At 35.7% G+C, this 14,732-nt stretch overlaps 2 protein-coding genes and 1 pseudogene across 4 annotated transcripts; 1 reads left to right on the forward strand and 2 right to left on the reverse strand.

Moving 5' to 3' along the window:
• Positions 1 to 4,138: 4,138 nt before the first annotated feature.
• On the forward strand, positions 4,139 to 8,292 carry LOC137732301 (Pentatricopeptide repeat (PPR) superfamily protein). 2 transcript variants are annotated; one of them, XM_088688214.1, is made up of 2 exons: positions 4,139 to 7,806; positions 7,916 to 8,292. In XM_088688214.1, the coding sequence occupies exon 1, from the start codon at positions 4,163 to 4,165 to the stop codon at positions 6,086 to 6,088; it is 1,926 nt and encodes a 641-aa protein (XP_088544340.1). In that variant the 5' UTR covers positions 4,139 to 4,162; the 3' UTR covers positions 6,089 to 7,806; positions 7,916 to 8,292. The 2 variants fall into 2 exon arrangements, with proteins under 2 accessions (XP_088544340.1, XP_088544341.1); XM_088688215.1 differs by having other exon boundaries at positions 7,922 to 8,292.
• LOC137732302 (SNF1-related protein kinase regulatory subunit gamma-1-like) lies at positions 6,132 to 8,072 on the reverse strand (annotated as a pseudogene). Its single transcript, XR_015957966.1, has 5 exons — positions 7,889 to 8,072; positions 7,350 to 7,792; positions 6,980 to 7,252; positions 6,746 to 6,892; positions 6,132 to 6,411 (listed from the first exon to the last, which is right to left on the reverse strand). The product of XR_015957966.1 is annotated as an SNF1-related protein kinase regulatory subunit gamma-1-like (transcript).
• Positions 8,293 to 9,269: 977 nt separating the features above from the next.
• On the reverse strand, positions 9,270 to 14,525 carry LOC137732377 (WRKY transcription factor 72A-like). Its single transcript, XM_068471689.2, has 5 exons — positions 14,318 to 14,525; positions 13,724 to 13,804; positions 10,986 to 11,555; positions 10,514 to 10,627; positions 9,270 to 10,430 (listed from the first exon to the last, which is right to left on the reverse strand). The coding sequence occupies exons 1-5, from the start codon at positions 14,465 to 14,467 to the stop codon at positions 9,546 to 9,548; spliced, it is 1,800 nt and encodes a 599-aa protein (XP_068327790.2). The 5' UTR covers positions 14,468 to 14,525; the 3' UTR covers positions 9,270 to 9,545.
• Between the last annotated feature and the right edge of the window lie 207 nt (positions 14,526 to 14,732).

Raw genomic sequence — 14,732 nt, forward strand, 5'->3', positions numbered from 1 at the left:
AGGCTTTTAAGACTACTTGCATTATGATACCTATGTCGTGTTGACATAGGCGTGTGACGACCACAGATATATCATGTAACGGAATTTAAGCATTGGGCCTAGAATTGTGACTCAATAGGAGCTTTATTCCTTTGGACCAAAATTGTCGTGTAAAGAAAGTTATAACAATGTTATCTTTTCTTTTCTTTTCTTTTTTATGAAAAGGGGGACAAAGAGTGGAAAGTTATGGTTATCCACTTATTTCGGGGGCTTGGAAGACTTACAGAAGCATTTCAGTCTTCCCTGGCCAGAAGTCTGGCTTTCACACCAGCATCAAAACTGAATATTATTTCACATTACGACGAGTTCAAGGGGACAAATACTCACGAAATTTAATATAAAAATCAAAACTCCAATTAGGCTAAATTCAGGGACACCAATTTTTTCAATATATAGACGCGATTGGATTGCCGTATTTACCTGTAAATTTGAACAACTAACATGAACTTAATTATTATGAGCGCTTACTAATACTCCATAATATTAATTCAAGTGTTTTCCTTTAAAATACAATACTTATGAATGACTTGTGCGTGAAAACAAAAAATAAATATATCATGGAAACTATTTTCCATGTTGGCATTACGAAATTTCCTCACTTGCAAAGATGTGTTGGAAGAGAATTGGCAAAATTAAATTAACAAACGTATGAATATTGGACTAAAATGATGGACCGACCATGTCAATGGTATTTCTAGATGTGGAGCCCATATAGCACTATATATTGATCTAATAAACTAATAATCTTAACCCACGGTAAGTGGTGCGGTGAAATTGCGGTATAATTCAAAGTCACGATGCTCATTGATTTTGAATTTTAGCACGAAATTAGCAAATACACAAATTACTTTTTAGTTAAAAATTTTTAGTTGAAAATTTTGAAAAAACGAGTGTTATGTGAGTGTCAGGAGAGAACTGAATGCCTTTAGCATATTTGAGTCCTGTTAGAGCTAAGTACTTGATCCTACCTTAGAGGTGTGTGATGCCTCAAACTTCAGAAAAAAAAAAATGAATAAATTAATAACCTTAGCCGAAAATTGAGTAAAAAAAAATAATCTCAGCCAAAAGACCAAGAACCTATATCGATATAAACATGCACGTTCGTTATCGTTTCCATTGATATTTCTTAATTTTATCAAATAGTTCCAACCAATCACTTTATGTGTCAAATGTGGGAATCATTAATCCCAATTTAATCTTTGGTCAAAATGCAAAAATGACAGGGTGAGTTTATAATTATTGCTAATTACGAAATTAGATCCTCTTCAGATTTCTTCACAGGGGATTCCGAGGATCAAGTGATACCAACCATTCATAAAAAATCGTGTGGTCAATTTTTTATTACTTTTTTATATTTTCAATAGTAAGGTAGCATTGTTTTGCGTGAAAAAAAAAATTTGTGACCACACGATTCTTGATGAACAGTTGGCATCATTTGATCCCTAGGATCCCCAATAAAGAGATCCGGAGAGGATCTAAGTCCGCTAATTACTAATAAATTTCCATACCTCAACAAAAAGCTAATTTTGGATTAATTTTCATTAATTAATTCTTCTTCAATTCATTTAATTTAAAATTAAATAAACCACCATGGGTGACCAATGGTTGAGAAAAAACAAAAAAAAAAAAAAGCACCCACTTTGGAATCAGTTTTGATATTTTTATTTGAACAGACATATTTTATGCACTAAGAAGGTTGGGAGTGGGCTATGCCTTATAATGGACTAGTAATAATGTAGTTCAAATTACTTTTGACAAGAATTGAATCTAAGATCTCTCATATTACTTATAAGTGAAGAGAAATACAACTAAACTGTAATACTAAGTAACAAATCTAGTTTGATATTTGATTCCTAGCCAAACCAGGGGCTTTATGTCAATTTAAAGTGATGGCAAAAAGAACATGCTACTGCCATAAAACGACAAGAAAATGTGGATGGCTTCATACAAAAGAAAAGATGCTTGCACAAACATTTTGCTGGCTCATGTCGGGTATATGCATGCATGACAGCTTTTACCCTCGATGTTGTCATGTATAAATTTCACACGGAATAACTTCCATCGTACCATTACGTGACGCTATTACATTATTTATACGTATATATGTGAGGAAATTTTAATTTAGACACTTCATAACATATTTGATGATTAAGATGCGATGTAGCATTTACGTATCTAATCACTTAAAATGTTATCACATTATCATTTACTTTTTACTAAACTTTTGATGACAAGTATATCGACAACTGCTGTACAATTAGACGATATCAAGTATGGACAACATACCAAGTCATGTTGCCATGTGTACATGCCAAGGCCATACCCATAATCCTTCAATATGCCATCATCATGCATTCTATTATTTATTGTACTAGCCTTCATGCACGCACTCACGCGCGTGCAAAATGCATTTTTTAAATTACGGTGTGCTACGCACGACTTACATGTTTTAAATGTATTTATATGCGTAAATTGACAAAAGAAAAGTCAAATACTTGAAGTAAATGAATAATTTTAGATCATGCTAGTAGAAACCCCTCATAAACCAATTAAAGCAGCTAAATTCACATCATAAAATCGGTTTCTATAGAATTTACATTAAGAATAGAGAAAATAATATTTAATAAACAATTGATTGAATCACATTATTGCTAGTCCATTGTGAGGCTCAGGCCACCCTTCCCCCTTAATGTAGATAATATAGTTTGTTTAAAAAAAAACAATCATTTGACAATTAATTTAATCACATTAATATCCGCGTGCGAAATACATTTTTTATAAATAAAATAATATTTAATAAACAACTGATTGAATCACATTATTGCTAGCCCATTGTGAGACTAAACTCACCTTATTTCCCTTAGTGTAGATAATATCGTTTGTTAAAAAAAAAAAACGATCATTTGACAACTTATTTAATCACATTATTATCCACGTTCGAAACATCTTTTTTATAACTAACATTACACGCCTCTTAAAATGTTTTAAACACAACATTCATGATTTTTCTTATTTTTTAGGAAATTGTTATTAGCACTCCAAAAATCTTATTCTACACTCCAAACTTTTTATATTAAGAAAGAAAAATACACTTATGAGGAGTGTAGAATGAAATTTTTGGAGTGCCAATAACACTTCTCATTTTTTATTATATTTTTCTTTCCTCGCAACATCAACTTTCACTCATCATTCCATTTTTTAAATTTTTTTCTCTCTTCCCACTTATATTTATATTATATTTTATAATAACCAAATTACCCATGCATTATTTGATATATTATATTGGACTCCTTTTGAATTTTTTTGGTTGAGGGGCAATTAGTATAAATAATATCGTTTGTAAAAAAAAAAAAAAACAATCATTTGACAATTTATTTAATCACATTATTATCCACGTCCGAAAGACTTTTTTTATAACCAACATTACCTGCCTCTTAAAATGTTTTAAACACAACATTCATGATTTTTCTTATTTTTTATTATATTTTTCTTTTCCCTTCACATGGGCACTATCAACTTTCACCCATCCTTCCATTTTTTATATTTTTTCTCTCTTCCCACTTATTTTTATATTATATTTTATAATAACCAAATTACCAAACTACCCATGCATTATTTGATATATTATATTGGGCTCCTTTTGAATTTTTTTGGTTGAGAGGCAATTTTATCTTATTGTTTTTTATCAAAGCCGGTGACCCAAAAGTAGGGCTCTGGCCTTCTGTATAGAATATGCCCAATGTGTACGTACCAATTGGACATCAAATCTTTGATTCTCTGTCCCCACGTGCTATGCTTGTCCGCCGACCCAAAATATCTTGATATCCAAAATGGGGAAAAGGATTCCTGGGATCGTGATCATTCATCGTATATCATGCGATCAGTTTTCGTTAAGTACTATTTATAGTTAATTTTAAATTTAAAATAATTTCTGATCGTACGATATACGATGAACGATCACGATCATAAGATGCCTAGGATATATAAGAAAAGGATCCAGCGAATATCATTTTTCCCAAAATGGGCCGAGGGAAACTTTAAAGCCCATTTCTCAGCCCAATTTCCCAAAATAAAAACAAAGGCAGGTGAATCTAGCGGCGCCGCCCATTTTTGAATCCAACCAATGAGGCACGAAATTGCTAAGCTAGTCGCGAGTGGGTCGTACAGGGAAGCCCTCTGCTTACACGCGCAGCGCCACTCTGCTTCTCTGCGTCCTCACGAATTCACGTTCCCGCCTCTTTTCAAAGCCTGCGGAAAACTCCGATCAGCTCTGCAGGCACATATTCTACATGCCCATCTCGTCAAAACCGGGTTTTCGGCCGATGTTTACTCCGCCACTGCTCTGACCGATGCGTATATGAAACTTCGTTTTATGGAATACGCACTCAAGGTGTTTGAGGAAATGCCTGAACGGAACTTGGCTTCGTTGAACGCGGTGATTACCGGGTTTTTGCGAAATGGGTACTGTAGAGAGGCTCTGCGGTTGTTTAAGAACGTGGAGGTTGGAGGGTTCAAGCCCAATTCAGTTACGATAGCTAGTATGATATCGGCGTGCGGGAGTGCAGAACACGGCATGGAAATGCATTGCTTGGCAGTGAAGCTGGGCGTTGACAGCGATGTTTATGTTGGGACGTCGGTTCTGACTATGTATTCGAACTGCGGAAAGTTGGTTTTGGCTGAGAAGGTGTTTAAGGAAATGGCAATCAAGAATGTTGTGAGCTATAATGCTTTTGTTTCAGGGCTTTTGCAGAATGGGGTTCCTCATGTGGTGTTGGATGTGTTTAAGCAAATGAGAGCATGTACAGGTGAAAATCCCAATTCACTTACGTTGATTTCAGTTGTTTCTGCCTGTGCTAGTCTTTCGTATCTCCGATTTGGCAAGCAGGTTCACGGTTTGGTCGTCAAATTTGAGATAGGACTTGATGTTATGATTGGAACAGCACTTGTGGACATGTATTCCAAGTGTGGTTGTTGGCAGCTGGCTTATGCTATTTTCAAAGAACTAGATGAAAATAGGAACTTGTTTACATGGAATGCCATGATCGCCGGAATGATGTTGAATGCGCAAACTGAGAATGCCGTTGAGCTATTTCAACAGCTAGAATTCGAAGGGTTTGAACCCGATTCCGTTACTTGGAATTCAATGATCAGTGGGTTTTCGCAACTAGGAAAGGGGATTGAAGCTTTCAAGTATTTTAAGAGAATGCAATCAGCTGGTGCCGTCCCCAGTTTAAAATCTATCACAAGTCTTCTACCAGCGTGTGCAGATTTATCTGCTCTGCAGTGTGGAAAAGAAGTTCATGGGCACGCAGTTAGGACCTCTATTAGCAATGATCTGTTCATTTCAACTGCTCTTATTGACATGTACATGAAATGTGGGCAGTCTACTTGCGCAAGAAGAATTTTTGATGGGTTTCGAGTAAAACCCGACGATCCAGCATTTTGGAACGCAATCATATTGGGGCATGGAAGAAACGGAGAGAGTGAATCTGCATTCGGAATCTTTGAACAGATGTTGGAAGAAAAAGTACTACCAAATGCTGCAACTTTCACAAGTCTTCTATCTATGTGCAGTCACACTGGTTTGGTGGACAAAGGATGGCAAGTTTTTAGGATGATGAACAAAGATTTTGGTCTAAAACCAAATCAAGAGCATTTTGGTTGCATGATTGATCTTTTGGGTCGAACTGGCAGGTTGGATGAAGCCCGAGAACTAATAGAAGAATTACCAGAGCCTTCCAGAGCAGTTTTCGCTTCTTTGCTAGGTGCCTGTGAATGCCATTTGGATTCAGAACTGGGGAAAGAAGTGGCTTTAAAACTTTCAGAACTAGAGCCAGTGAACCCGGCACCTTTCGTGATCCTTTCGAAGATTTATGCTGCACTTGGAAGGTGGGAGGATGCAGAAAAGATTAGAGGATTGATGAATGATAAAACACGAAGAAAGGTCCCTGGCTTTAGTTTATTAAGACTGGCAGGAAAAGTAGATGCACAAAACAAACAACCGCAATTCAAATGTCTACAGTTTTTGAGTCCCAAACCAAAATTTTGAGACTATCCCTGCATCTCCATTTAAGTTTCCTCAAACAGACATCTCACTGATTCAACATCTCCTTCACCGCAAACCCCATGTAGTTATCAAAGTGGTTTGGTGGTTCATAAATGAAGCAAGAGATCACATCTCTGAGTGTAACGACACCAACAACCTCGCCTTCCTCCCCAGCTACTACATGGATCCTATGAACGGAATTGGAAGCAAAACTTTCAATCAGATTACCAAGAGTTGACTCCAGTTTGCATGTAATTGGTTGCATGACTTTTCCAATTTCGCTGGTCGTCGTGATGGTGCTCATGAAGTCCCTAACAGTGAGCTTCCTGAAAGAAAATGTCACACAAATTAAGTGCCTCATCAAGAATGATTTGCGTCTGTCAAGTGATCAAGGCAAGCACTGGTTTTTTTCTTTGACAGAAATCAGTGTAAGAAGATTAGTTCAAATTCACAACCGGATGAGTTCAGTTTCATAAGAAGGTATTTTAGATCCTTCCTACAATCATTGTGAAGTAAATGGTAGAGTATCCAATGGTGAATGTTCAACCCTGGAGTTGAGAAAATTAAAGCACTCTACAGTCCATCGTGAGGACCAAGAGCACAATGTAATTTCTACAGAGATTGTGCGGGGTAAAAGGTTCAAAGTTTATCTTCAAATACCTGAAATTGGAGAAAAGCTCGGGTTTGAGTAGCAAGTATCTAATATCTCTGATGCTTACCCTCTACAACAGGAAGACCACCAATTTTGTTATCTCTCATCCTCTTGAAAGGTTCGAGTATTAGATCATTGCTCGTGATGCTAATAACCTGGCCAAGAAACAAAGGAACAATGATATTGAGACTCCAAAATCACCAGCCATTAAGAATATTGTTTTGGTAACCAGGCAACCTTACCTCATCAGAGGACATGAAAGGAAGTCCAAAATCGGAGATAGGCTTTGCCGCAATGTAGTCAAACCAGTCCCTTCCTCTGCATCTCTCAAGACCCTGAATAAGTCCTGACTGGGTAATGTAGTTCTTAATGATGGGTTGGCCTGGTTCTATTACAGGTACATTCCTCAGCCTATATTTTGAAAGTAGTAGCATAACGGTCAACATTGAACTATCGGTTGCAACTGGAATGAAAGGCGCCCAGCAGAAGGATTTAACTTTAAGTATTGACCTCACCTGAAACCTACACGTACATATCACATTCGGTTAATTCTGTCAGATAACTCAAAGGCAACCAATACTACTACACAGGATCTTCGTAGAGATTGCTTACTGTGGTTGACTTGAAGGGTTCATCTTTCAGTATAACGTTGTAAAAATCTTGGCCTAATTCATCAGCAGCTGTGGGAGCATCTTTGGCTATTCCTTCCTCTGCAGCCGCGCCACCAGCCACAGTAGCTCCAACAGCAGCAGCAGTTAGCTCTGCAACTGCAGCAGGACCGGTCACACCCAATGCTAGAGCCCCAACGGCCCCCACCGCACCTGCACCAACTCCAGCAGCGGTTGCTGAAGTAGCAGATATAGCAACTGCAGCTAGCTCTGCATTCTCCAACACCCAAAGAATAATGGCAGAGTAATCTATGAGTCCTAGGTACCTGTCTCTCCAATCAGAACTTGCATCTGCTTCTGGGGTTTTCACTGGAGCTGACAAAATGTTGTTGTCAGACAGAATCTTACCCGCGTCACCGATGAACGTGTCTGCCGGAATCTCAATTACTGCAAATAATAATGTAAGAAGGCACTGTTTCTAGCAAACCATTTACCTCATTCAATTCATATCAAAACCATAAATACCGAAATCGTTGATTAAACAGTAATGTCCGTCATGTTTGCCTCCAGGTACAGCCGGGAAAGATGAAACCTGAATTTTCGCAAATGCATTTGTTAAAACCTCCTGCAGGGCACGAGGTAATTTCTTCCTGGATTGGATGGTTTCGAAGTAGGCATCGTAGCTTGAAAGTTTACATCTTTCTTTCACCTCCTGTGCTTCTGCCATATTTACGCTGGAGACAGAAATCGAAATCTTAATCCGATGTCTTCACATGAAGTCTTAGATTCAAAGTACTAGGATTCTGTTAATCTAGTTCGAAATTAACTAGGATTAATTTGTTTTGTACAAGATTTGTCTCCCATCTGGGTTGCGATCCTATTAATTTGTTCGTAGATTATGTTAATTGACATAATTAATCTAAATAAATGGCTAAAGAAACATATTCGTTCTTCAAAAAAAAAAAAAAAAAACATATTCAAGAAAAGATTGCAGAGTTGTTTCGCATCGTATGGATTTGCAAATACTAATAATATATTGACAGAGAACAACGTAGATTGTTAGCAAAAAACAAGATTAAAGAGGCTAGTATTGGGATGCCTACAAGTAGGTGCTTCCTATGGATTCACAAACTGCTGTCGGGCTCTGTTCTTTGCAAACTTTGAGGATTTTCTCTTCCCATAAAAAGTAACCTCTGCACGCATGAGCTATATATTTGACACGTGTCATCACCTGAATTGCGTTGCATTGAGAACTTTTCTAAAATAAATTATAAGTCCAGCTGTGATAAAATAATACACATGTCAAATTTTAAATGGAAGTACCATAGATGATGTGGTAGTACAGTCCTACTTACTAATTTCTCCGTTGCATTTCTGACTCGCCACTTTTCATGGCACGAGTTGGTAAGCCTTCAGTTGGGCTTGGCCTTGGATACACAAAAAAGACTTTCCTGGATGCTCCAAAGTATTTCAACCGTTTTGTTTAAAAGTTTAAAAATCAAAATTTAACGGTTAAAACATCTTGAATATCCGATGCTCTGGAGCACTAAAAAAATCTAACGGTTAAAATCAGAATCGAACGCTTCCGGTACTGGATCATCACCGTTGGTGCTAATAACCTGCCCAGCTGCAAAGAAGAACGGCGGAGTATTCTACAATTCCCAGTTACCTCCCCCTCCAATCTGCACTTGTATCTGCTTCCGGGCTTCTCACGGGAGCTGACAAAATGTGGTGGTTAGACAGAGCCTGTACTGCATCAGCAATCGATGCATCTGCTTGGATCTCCATCAGCAAGTGATGCCTCTGCATGCATGAAGCGAGCTTTGCCAAGTGTAGGCACTGAATACATGTTGGGCTTCTAATTCCCGAAATCATGATGTGAAGACATAGAAGAAAAATGGCATGAAATTAAGCTATCAAATCATGATGTGAATTCTATAACTGTATAAAGTTTGAGAATCATTATTGACACTTCGAAAATGCTGTATTGCGTCCATTTTATGAATACAAAATGGAATATACGGCTAACATTTTTGGAGTGTCAACAAATAGTTCCCTAAAATTTTACATTTTGTATTAGTTCTTACATTGTGTATATAACACCTTATGCAATTTACATTACGCCATGCCTAGTAACTAACCAAAGAAAAATAATGAATAAAAAGTCACAAGGATTTGTTCAAGTAGCTTGATGCACACCCTATTCCATTTTGGCTTGATGGGATATTGAATTCGACGTCAACGACTCACCCCGCTTCAATTTCAGCCCAGGAGACCTTTCTACAATGGTCCCACTTTGATGGTTTTCTCTGATCCCAGTAGTGCTGCTAGTACCCCCATTGCCAATAAATGATGTAAGTGCAGCTGCCAAAGCCGATTGAAAGTTCGGGTTTGATGTGATTGCCTTTGTGGCGGTGGCTATTGAGTCGGTTCGCATCTGAGGATGATTAAGGGGAGGAGGAGGAGGAGGAAAGGCGTTTTGATTTTGTATGTAGGATTGGTACAATTTATTATGTTCTTGAAAGATTGGTTGCTTTACGATGTTTAGGGCTGATCCAACTTGGTTAATTCTATTCCCATAATTGAAATATCCAGAGGCTGTGTGACTGATGCTGTTCCAAGGAGATTGCAACTGCAATGTGTTATTGTGGTCTAAAGAAGACGAAAAGTTGAGAGATGTTGAAGGATATCTTGGGTTGGAAGAAAAGCTGCTGCCCGAGGCCAAGGGGAATCTTCCGAAATGAGAGGGAGTTGGGTCGGTGAGATCAAGAGTGATAGTTGGGTGGAAATTATTGGTTGAGACTGAACTGTTGGGGAAGTAGAAATGTTGCTGTGGTAGCCTTGAATTTTGAGAGAGAGTACTAGTACTACTTAAGTTTAGTCCTTGGAGATTAGTGGAGGCGGAGATGGGCGCGGTGGCGGAGTTGAAGAGGCCTTGTTGAGAGGTGGATGAGTGAGACTGAAGCATGGAAGCGGCGGCGGAGGTGGTCGATGCCATAGCTGTGGCTGACATTGAAAGTGGGTGGTTGTGGCTTCCTTCGTAGGTTGTGATTAGTATGGACATGTCCTCGGAACTTCTTTGCACCTGAAAAAATTGAACAAGCTTAACTAAGAAAGTAAAGCGTAATGGTGCAAGCAGAATTTAACGAATTAAGCAGAAATATATACCTGTTTTCTCACAGGGCAAGACGGTGATACTGTGCAACGGTAGTACGCTCTAGGGCATGGATTTCCTTTTGCTGTCTTCTGTCCATATTTTCTCCATTGACATCCATCATTCATCTATATGATAAAATATATATATATATATATATATGTAAGATATTGATCCATAACCTTAAGGACAAGAATAAAATATGCTGAAGAATCATTTATATAAAATGACAGTCGCATAATATTCTTATATTGTTAGACCATGAATCTATATCATTCGTCAGGTTAATTTTTAAATATGCATGTCGTCTAAGTCTGCGTATTTGTTGAGCAACGAGGTTACCTTATGTCTAACAACACCTAATACCTATTTACCAAACGTTTAATTAAACACTTTGCTGGCAGTAACTTTCCATGTATACAAGCTAGGTTAATTTATGAAATGCATGCAACATTTGGTTGAAAGGTTGAGTTTTGATATACTAACCGTGGGAGCATCGCATCTAGCTCTGACAGAAACCCTAGCTTTCTTTAAATGGGTTTGCTGTGAAACCTCATCCTCTCCACTTCTCGTCGTCTTCAACGTCTTACTAGGCGGCCATATCTCAGTCAGGTCGTCTTCCTTCGGGCCTCCAGAGCTATTATCAGTTGACTCAGCTGGTTCAGATCTGCAGCCCAACTCCAGTGCAAGTCCAGCTCCATGCAGCATTTTATCATCATCATCGTCATCTTTTCCATTAGTAGAACTCAACTGGCTAATATTTTTGATCCGACCATCCTTTCTTGGCTGATCAATACTACTTGAGGTTCTCCCAAGGCTAAGAGATACTAGATCATCAGCTTCTTCAATATTTTGCTCATGCGTAAAATCACGAGCAGTACTGCTACTACTAGCATCGGTACATTTCTTAGTTTCTTCTTCATTTTGAAGAAGGCCATAAAGATGCATCTGGAGAGACTGGTAATCCCTCGAGATTTGGGATAATAACAGCTTTAGCTTTTCGTTTTCTTCCCTAACCTCTACCATTTCTGCTTTTGTTGATTGCAGCTCATGATCCTGCTAGGGCAACACAAATGGAATATATTTATACAACGGTATATTTATCAAAATTCGAACATCTCACTTATAAGTGAAAAAAAATATTGAAATGGAAACTAACTAATTATGTTAAATAGGACTTGCTAAATTTTTGTGGGGATAGAGTTCAAAAAGCAGAGATTAGATTGTATTAATATCATGCACATGTTAAAGTACATCGATATCAGATGGAATCTTTGTGAATTAAAAATAGGAAAAATTAAGTTACCATCCTTCTTTTTTCAACTCTATTAATTGAAATCTTATTTATTTTTAATTTTTCATCAAGGTCCCTCAATTTTAATAAACGTCATTAATTATTTCAACGATAAAATATTTTACATGTCAAGATAATTAAATTTTATTTCTAAATATATTCATTTAATGTTAGAAAATTTATATTTAGTATATATATTTATGCTTAATTCTGTATCATATATTTTTATTTTTACTTTGTACCCATTTTAATTTGCAACCCTTTTTTTAAATTGTATCAATTTTCTTTTTAGTTTTAGTTTGTATACATATACTAATATATTTTTGTGTACATATTTTTCAAACTTTTATTTGTACTCATTTTTTTAACCTTTTATTTGCACCAATAATTTACTAATAATATATCCATTTGTCTTTAAAATTGTATCACTTTGTTATATGTAAAATGTACCAAAATTATTTTTGTAAGTACCCTTGTTTTTTGTAAAATGTACCCGTTTTCTAGTGTAAGACCTATTTATTTTTTTAATCTAAAATGTACCAATTGTTATATATATATACATATAATGTACCTTTTTTTTTTATATAAAACATACCACCTTTTTTGTATAAAAAGTACCAACTTTTTGTATGTAAAATGTACAGTATAAAAATTACTAATTTCTTGTATGTAAAATGTCAATAATATAAGTAATGACAAATCATGTTGTTTTATTTAATATAATTTATCTTAATGACAAATCATGTCATCAAGATAAATTATACATTTTTATATAAGTATAATTTATATATTTTTAATCCCACAAATCTTAATTTTATTTAAATCTCATTAATATAAGTAACTACAAATATCAAATTTAAATTTAAATTTATAATAACCTACATAGAAATGCATTATTGCATTAATTTTAGGGACTTCAATAAAAAATTGAAAACTAAAAAGGTTTTAGTCAAATAACGTTGATAAATAGGGACCGCATCTAAAGTTACCCTTAAAAATAATATTAGACCACACCAATTCATTGACTGTATTAAGATACATGATCCAATATCAGATGGAATGACTTGATGGGTCATGTGTGGTGAACACGTGTGACTAATTTTCAAGTCTAACACGTGAATAACACAAATTGGATAACGTGGAGTATGTGTGGCCTTGGACTGCAAAGGTGGTCAACCTACTCTAATACAATGAAGAAGGTTCTATCCTACAATATGGGAAGTAGCCCAACCTCTTATATATAAACCTTCCAAAATTTCTTCTTTCACCAATGTGAGACTCTTTTACCTTCATATCCTCACATGTGGTTGATTCATGTTGATCTTACTTAAGCCATAGGTTGATAAGTCAAATCTATCACATGACATAGATGATTGAGATATCATCAAATATCAATGACAGATTCATGACACCACATTTTTTTTTTTTTTTACATATACATTTAACTAAATAACTTTTCTTTAATTATGCATAGTATTGAGTGGTTCAATAAAAATTAATATTATAGCTAAAATATCCAAGTGTTATATAATATTGAAGCCACACCCATAAATACGTAAGATCAGTTATATTTCATAATAAAATAGAAATTAAAATTAAGATCAGCTTAACATATATACCTAAAGAACATATTAAGGTAAATTGATGTTTTCTTTTTACCATTAAAAAGAAGAAATTACTGTAACTCTAAAAATATCCACATGTGCTTAATTTCCTTGGTTTTTCACCCTTTACTTATAGATTTTATCGTATAAATGTGGCCAAAATTTAGCATTCAATTTCATAAATGTTGACTTTTATAGAAAATTTCATACATAAACAAAACTACACTTGATAACACCCAAATACTCTCAAACTTAAAAACAATAAACCTCAAATCCACATGTGCTTAATTTCCTTGGTTTTTTGCCCCTTATTTCTCTAGTTTTACCTGGTTGTGGTTGACAAGGGCTCTATCTTTTCCAGTAGGAGGAGGCTTCAAGTCGGGTTCAACATCCCACCCATGTCCTCCCTGAATTATGATATATTCATGGAGATTGAGGAAGATTACGATCAATAAAACTTTACGAAAATTATTTCATGGTATCATGGTGGAATATGAGAACACTAAAAAGAGTCGAAACATTAGAAGACAGACGTCATAGACATATATATGCACATCGATAAACAGTGAAATATTGGAAGATTAATTAATAAATCTTCCGGCGGCCTTCAGTACAATAATCTTAATCTCATATTATCTACCAAACTTCATCATCAATCCAGTTAGAATATATTTAATAAGCTCGCTTAACTCAAAATGTAATGATTATTTCACCAAATACTAAGTTTTGGTATTGGTCGATTATTGTAAAACAAGTTTAAGTGATAGCCCAACTCATCTTAAATTTCAATTTGAATATAAGATATGAGACGAAAATAAGAACAATCCAAAAAAGAAGAGGATAATTAAGCGAATTTCATATACAATTGGCAAGGAAATATAAATATATGTATAAGTGCATAATTAAATGAAATATTTCACCTTCGTTGTCTCCATGGGAGTACCCTCTTCATGATCACCATCAGATTTCACAGTATTGTCTTCGACATCTGTTTTGCCAAGAAAAGACTTTTCCTCATGAGTGTTATTATTCTCCATTAATGCTTTTGAAGGCTTCGTTGGTATTACCATGGCTGCAGTTTGGCTTCTTGTATATGCGTAGGGAGAGATATAAAGCCTGCAGATTTTGACTTTGTGCGTCTGTATTCCATATATAACCCTACCAGTGCTTATCTTTAATTTACATATACACAAAAATATATATTTTATTTATAATAAAATATATATATTATACATATGCATGTGTGTGTAGGAAAAATTAGTATCCGGTCCCTAGTTACTAATTATGTTCATTGACTAAGACCTTACAAGCTAATTTTCAGATTTTGATCAAAGT

This window comes from Pyrus communis, chromosome 16 (genome assembly GCF_041283825.1).
Source record: "Pyrus communis isolate YQ-2024b chromosome 16, ASM4128382v1, whole genome shotgun sequence".
NCBI classification, from domain to species: Eukaryota; Viridiplantae; Streptophyta; class Magnoliopsida; order Rosales; family Rosaceae; genus Pyrus; species Pyrus communis.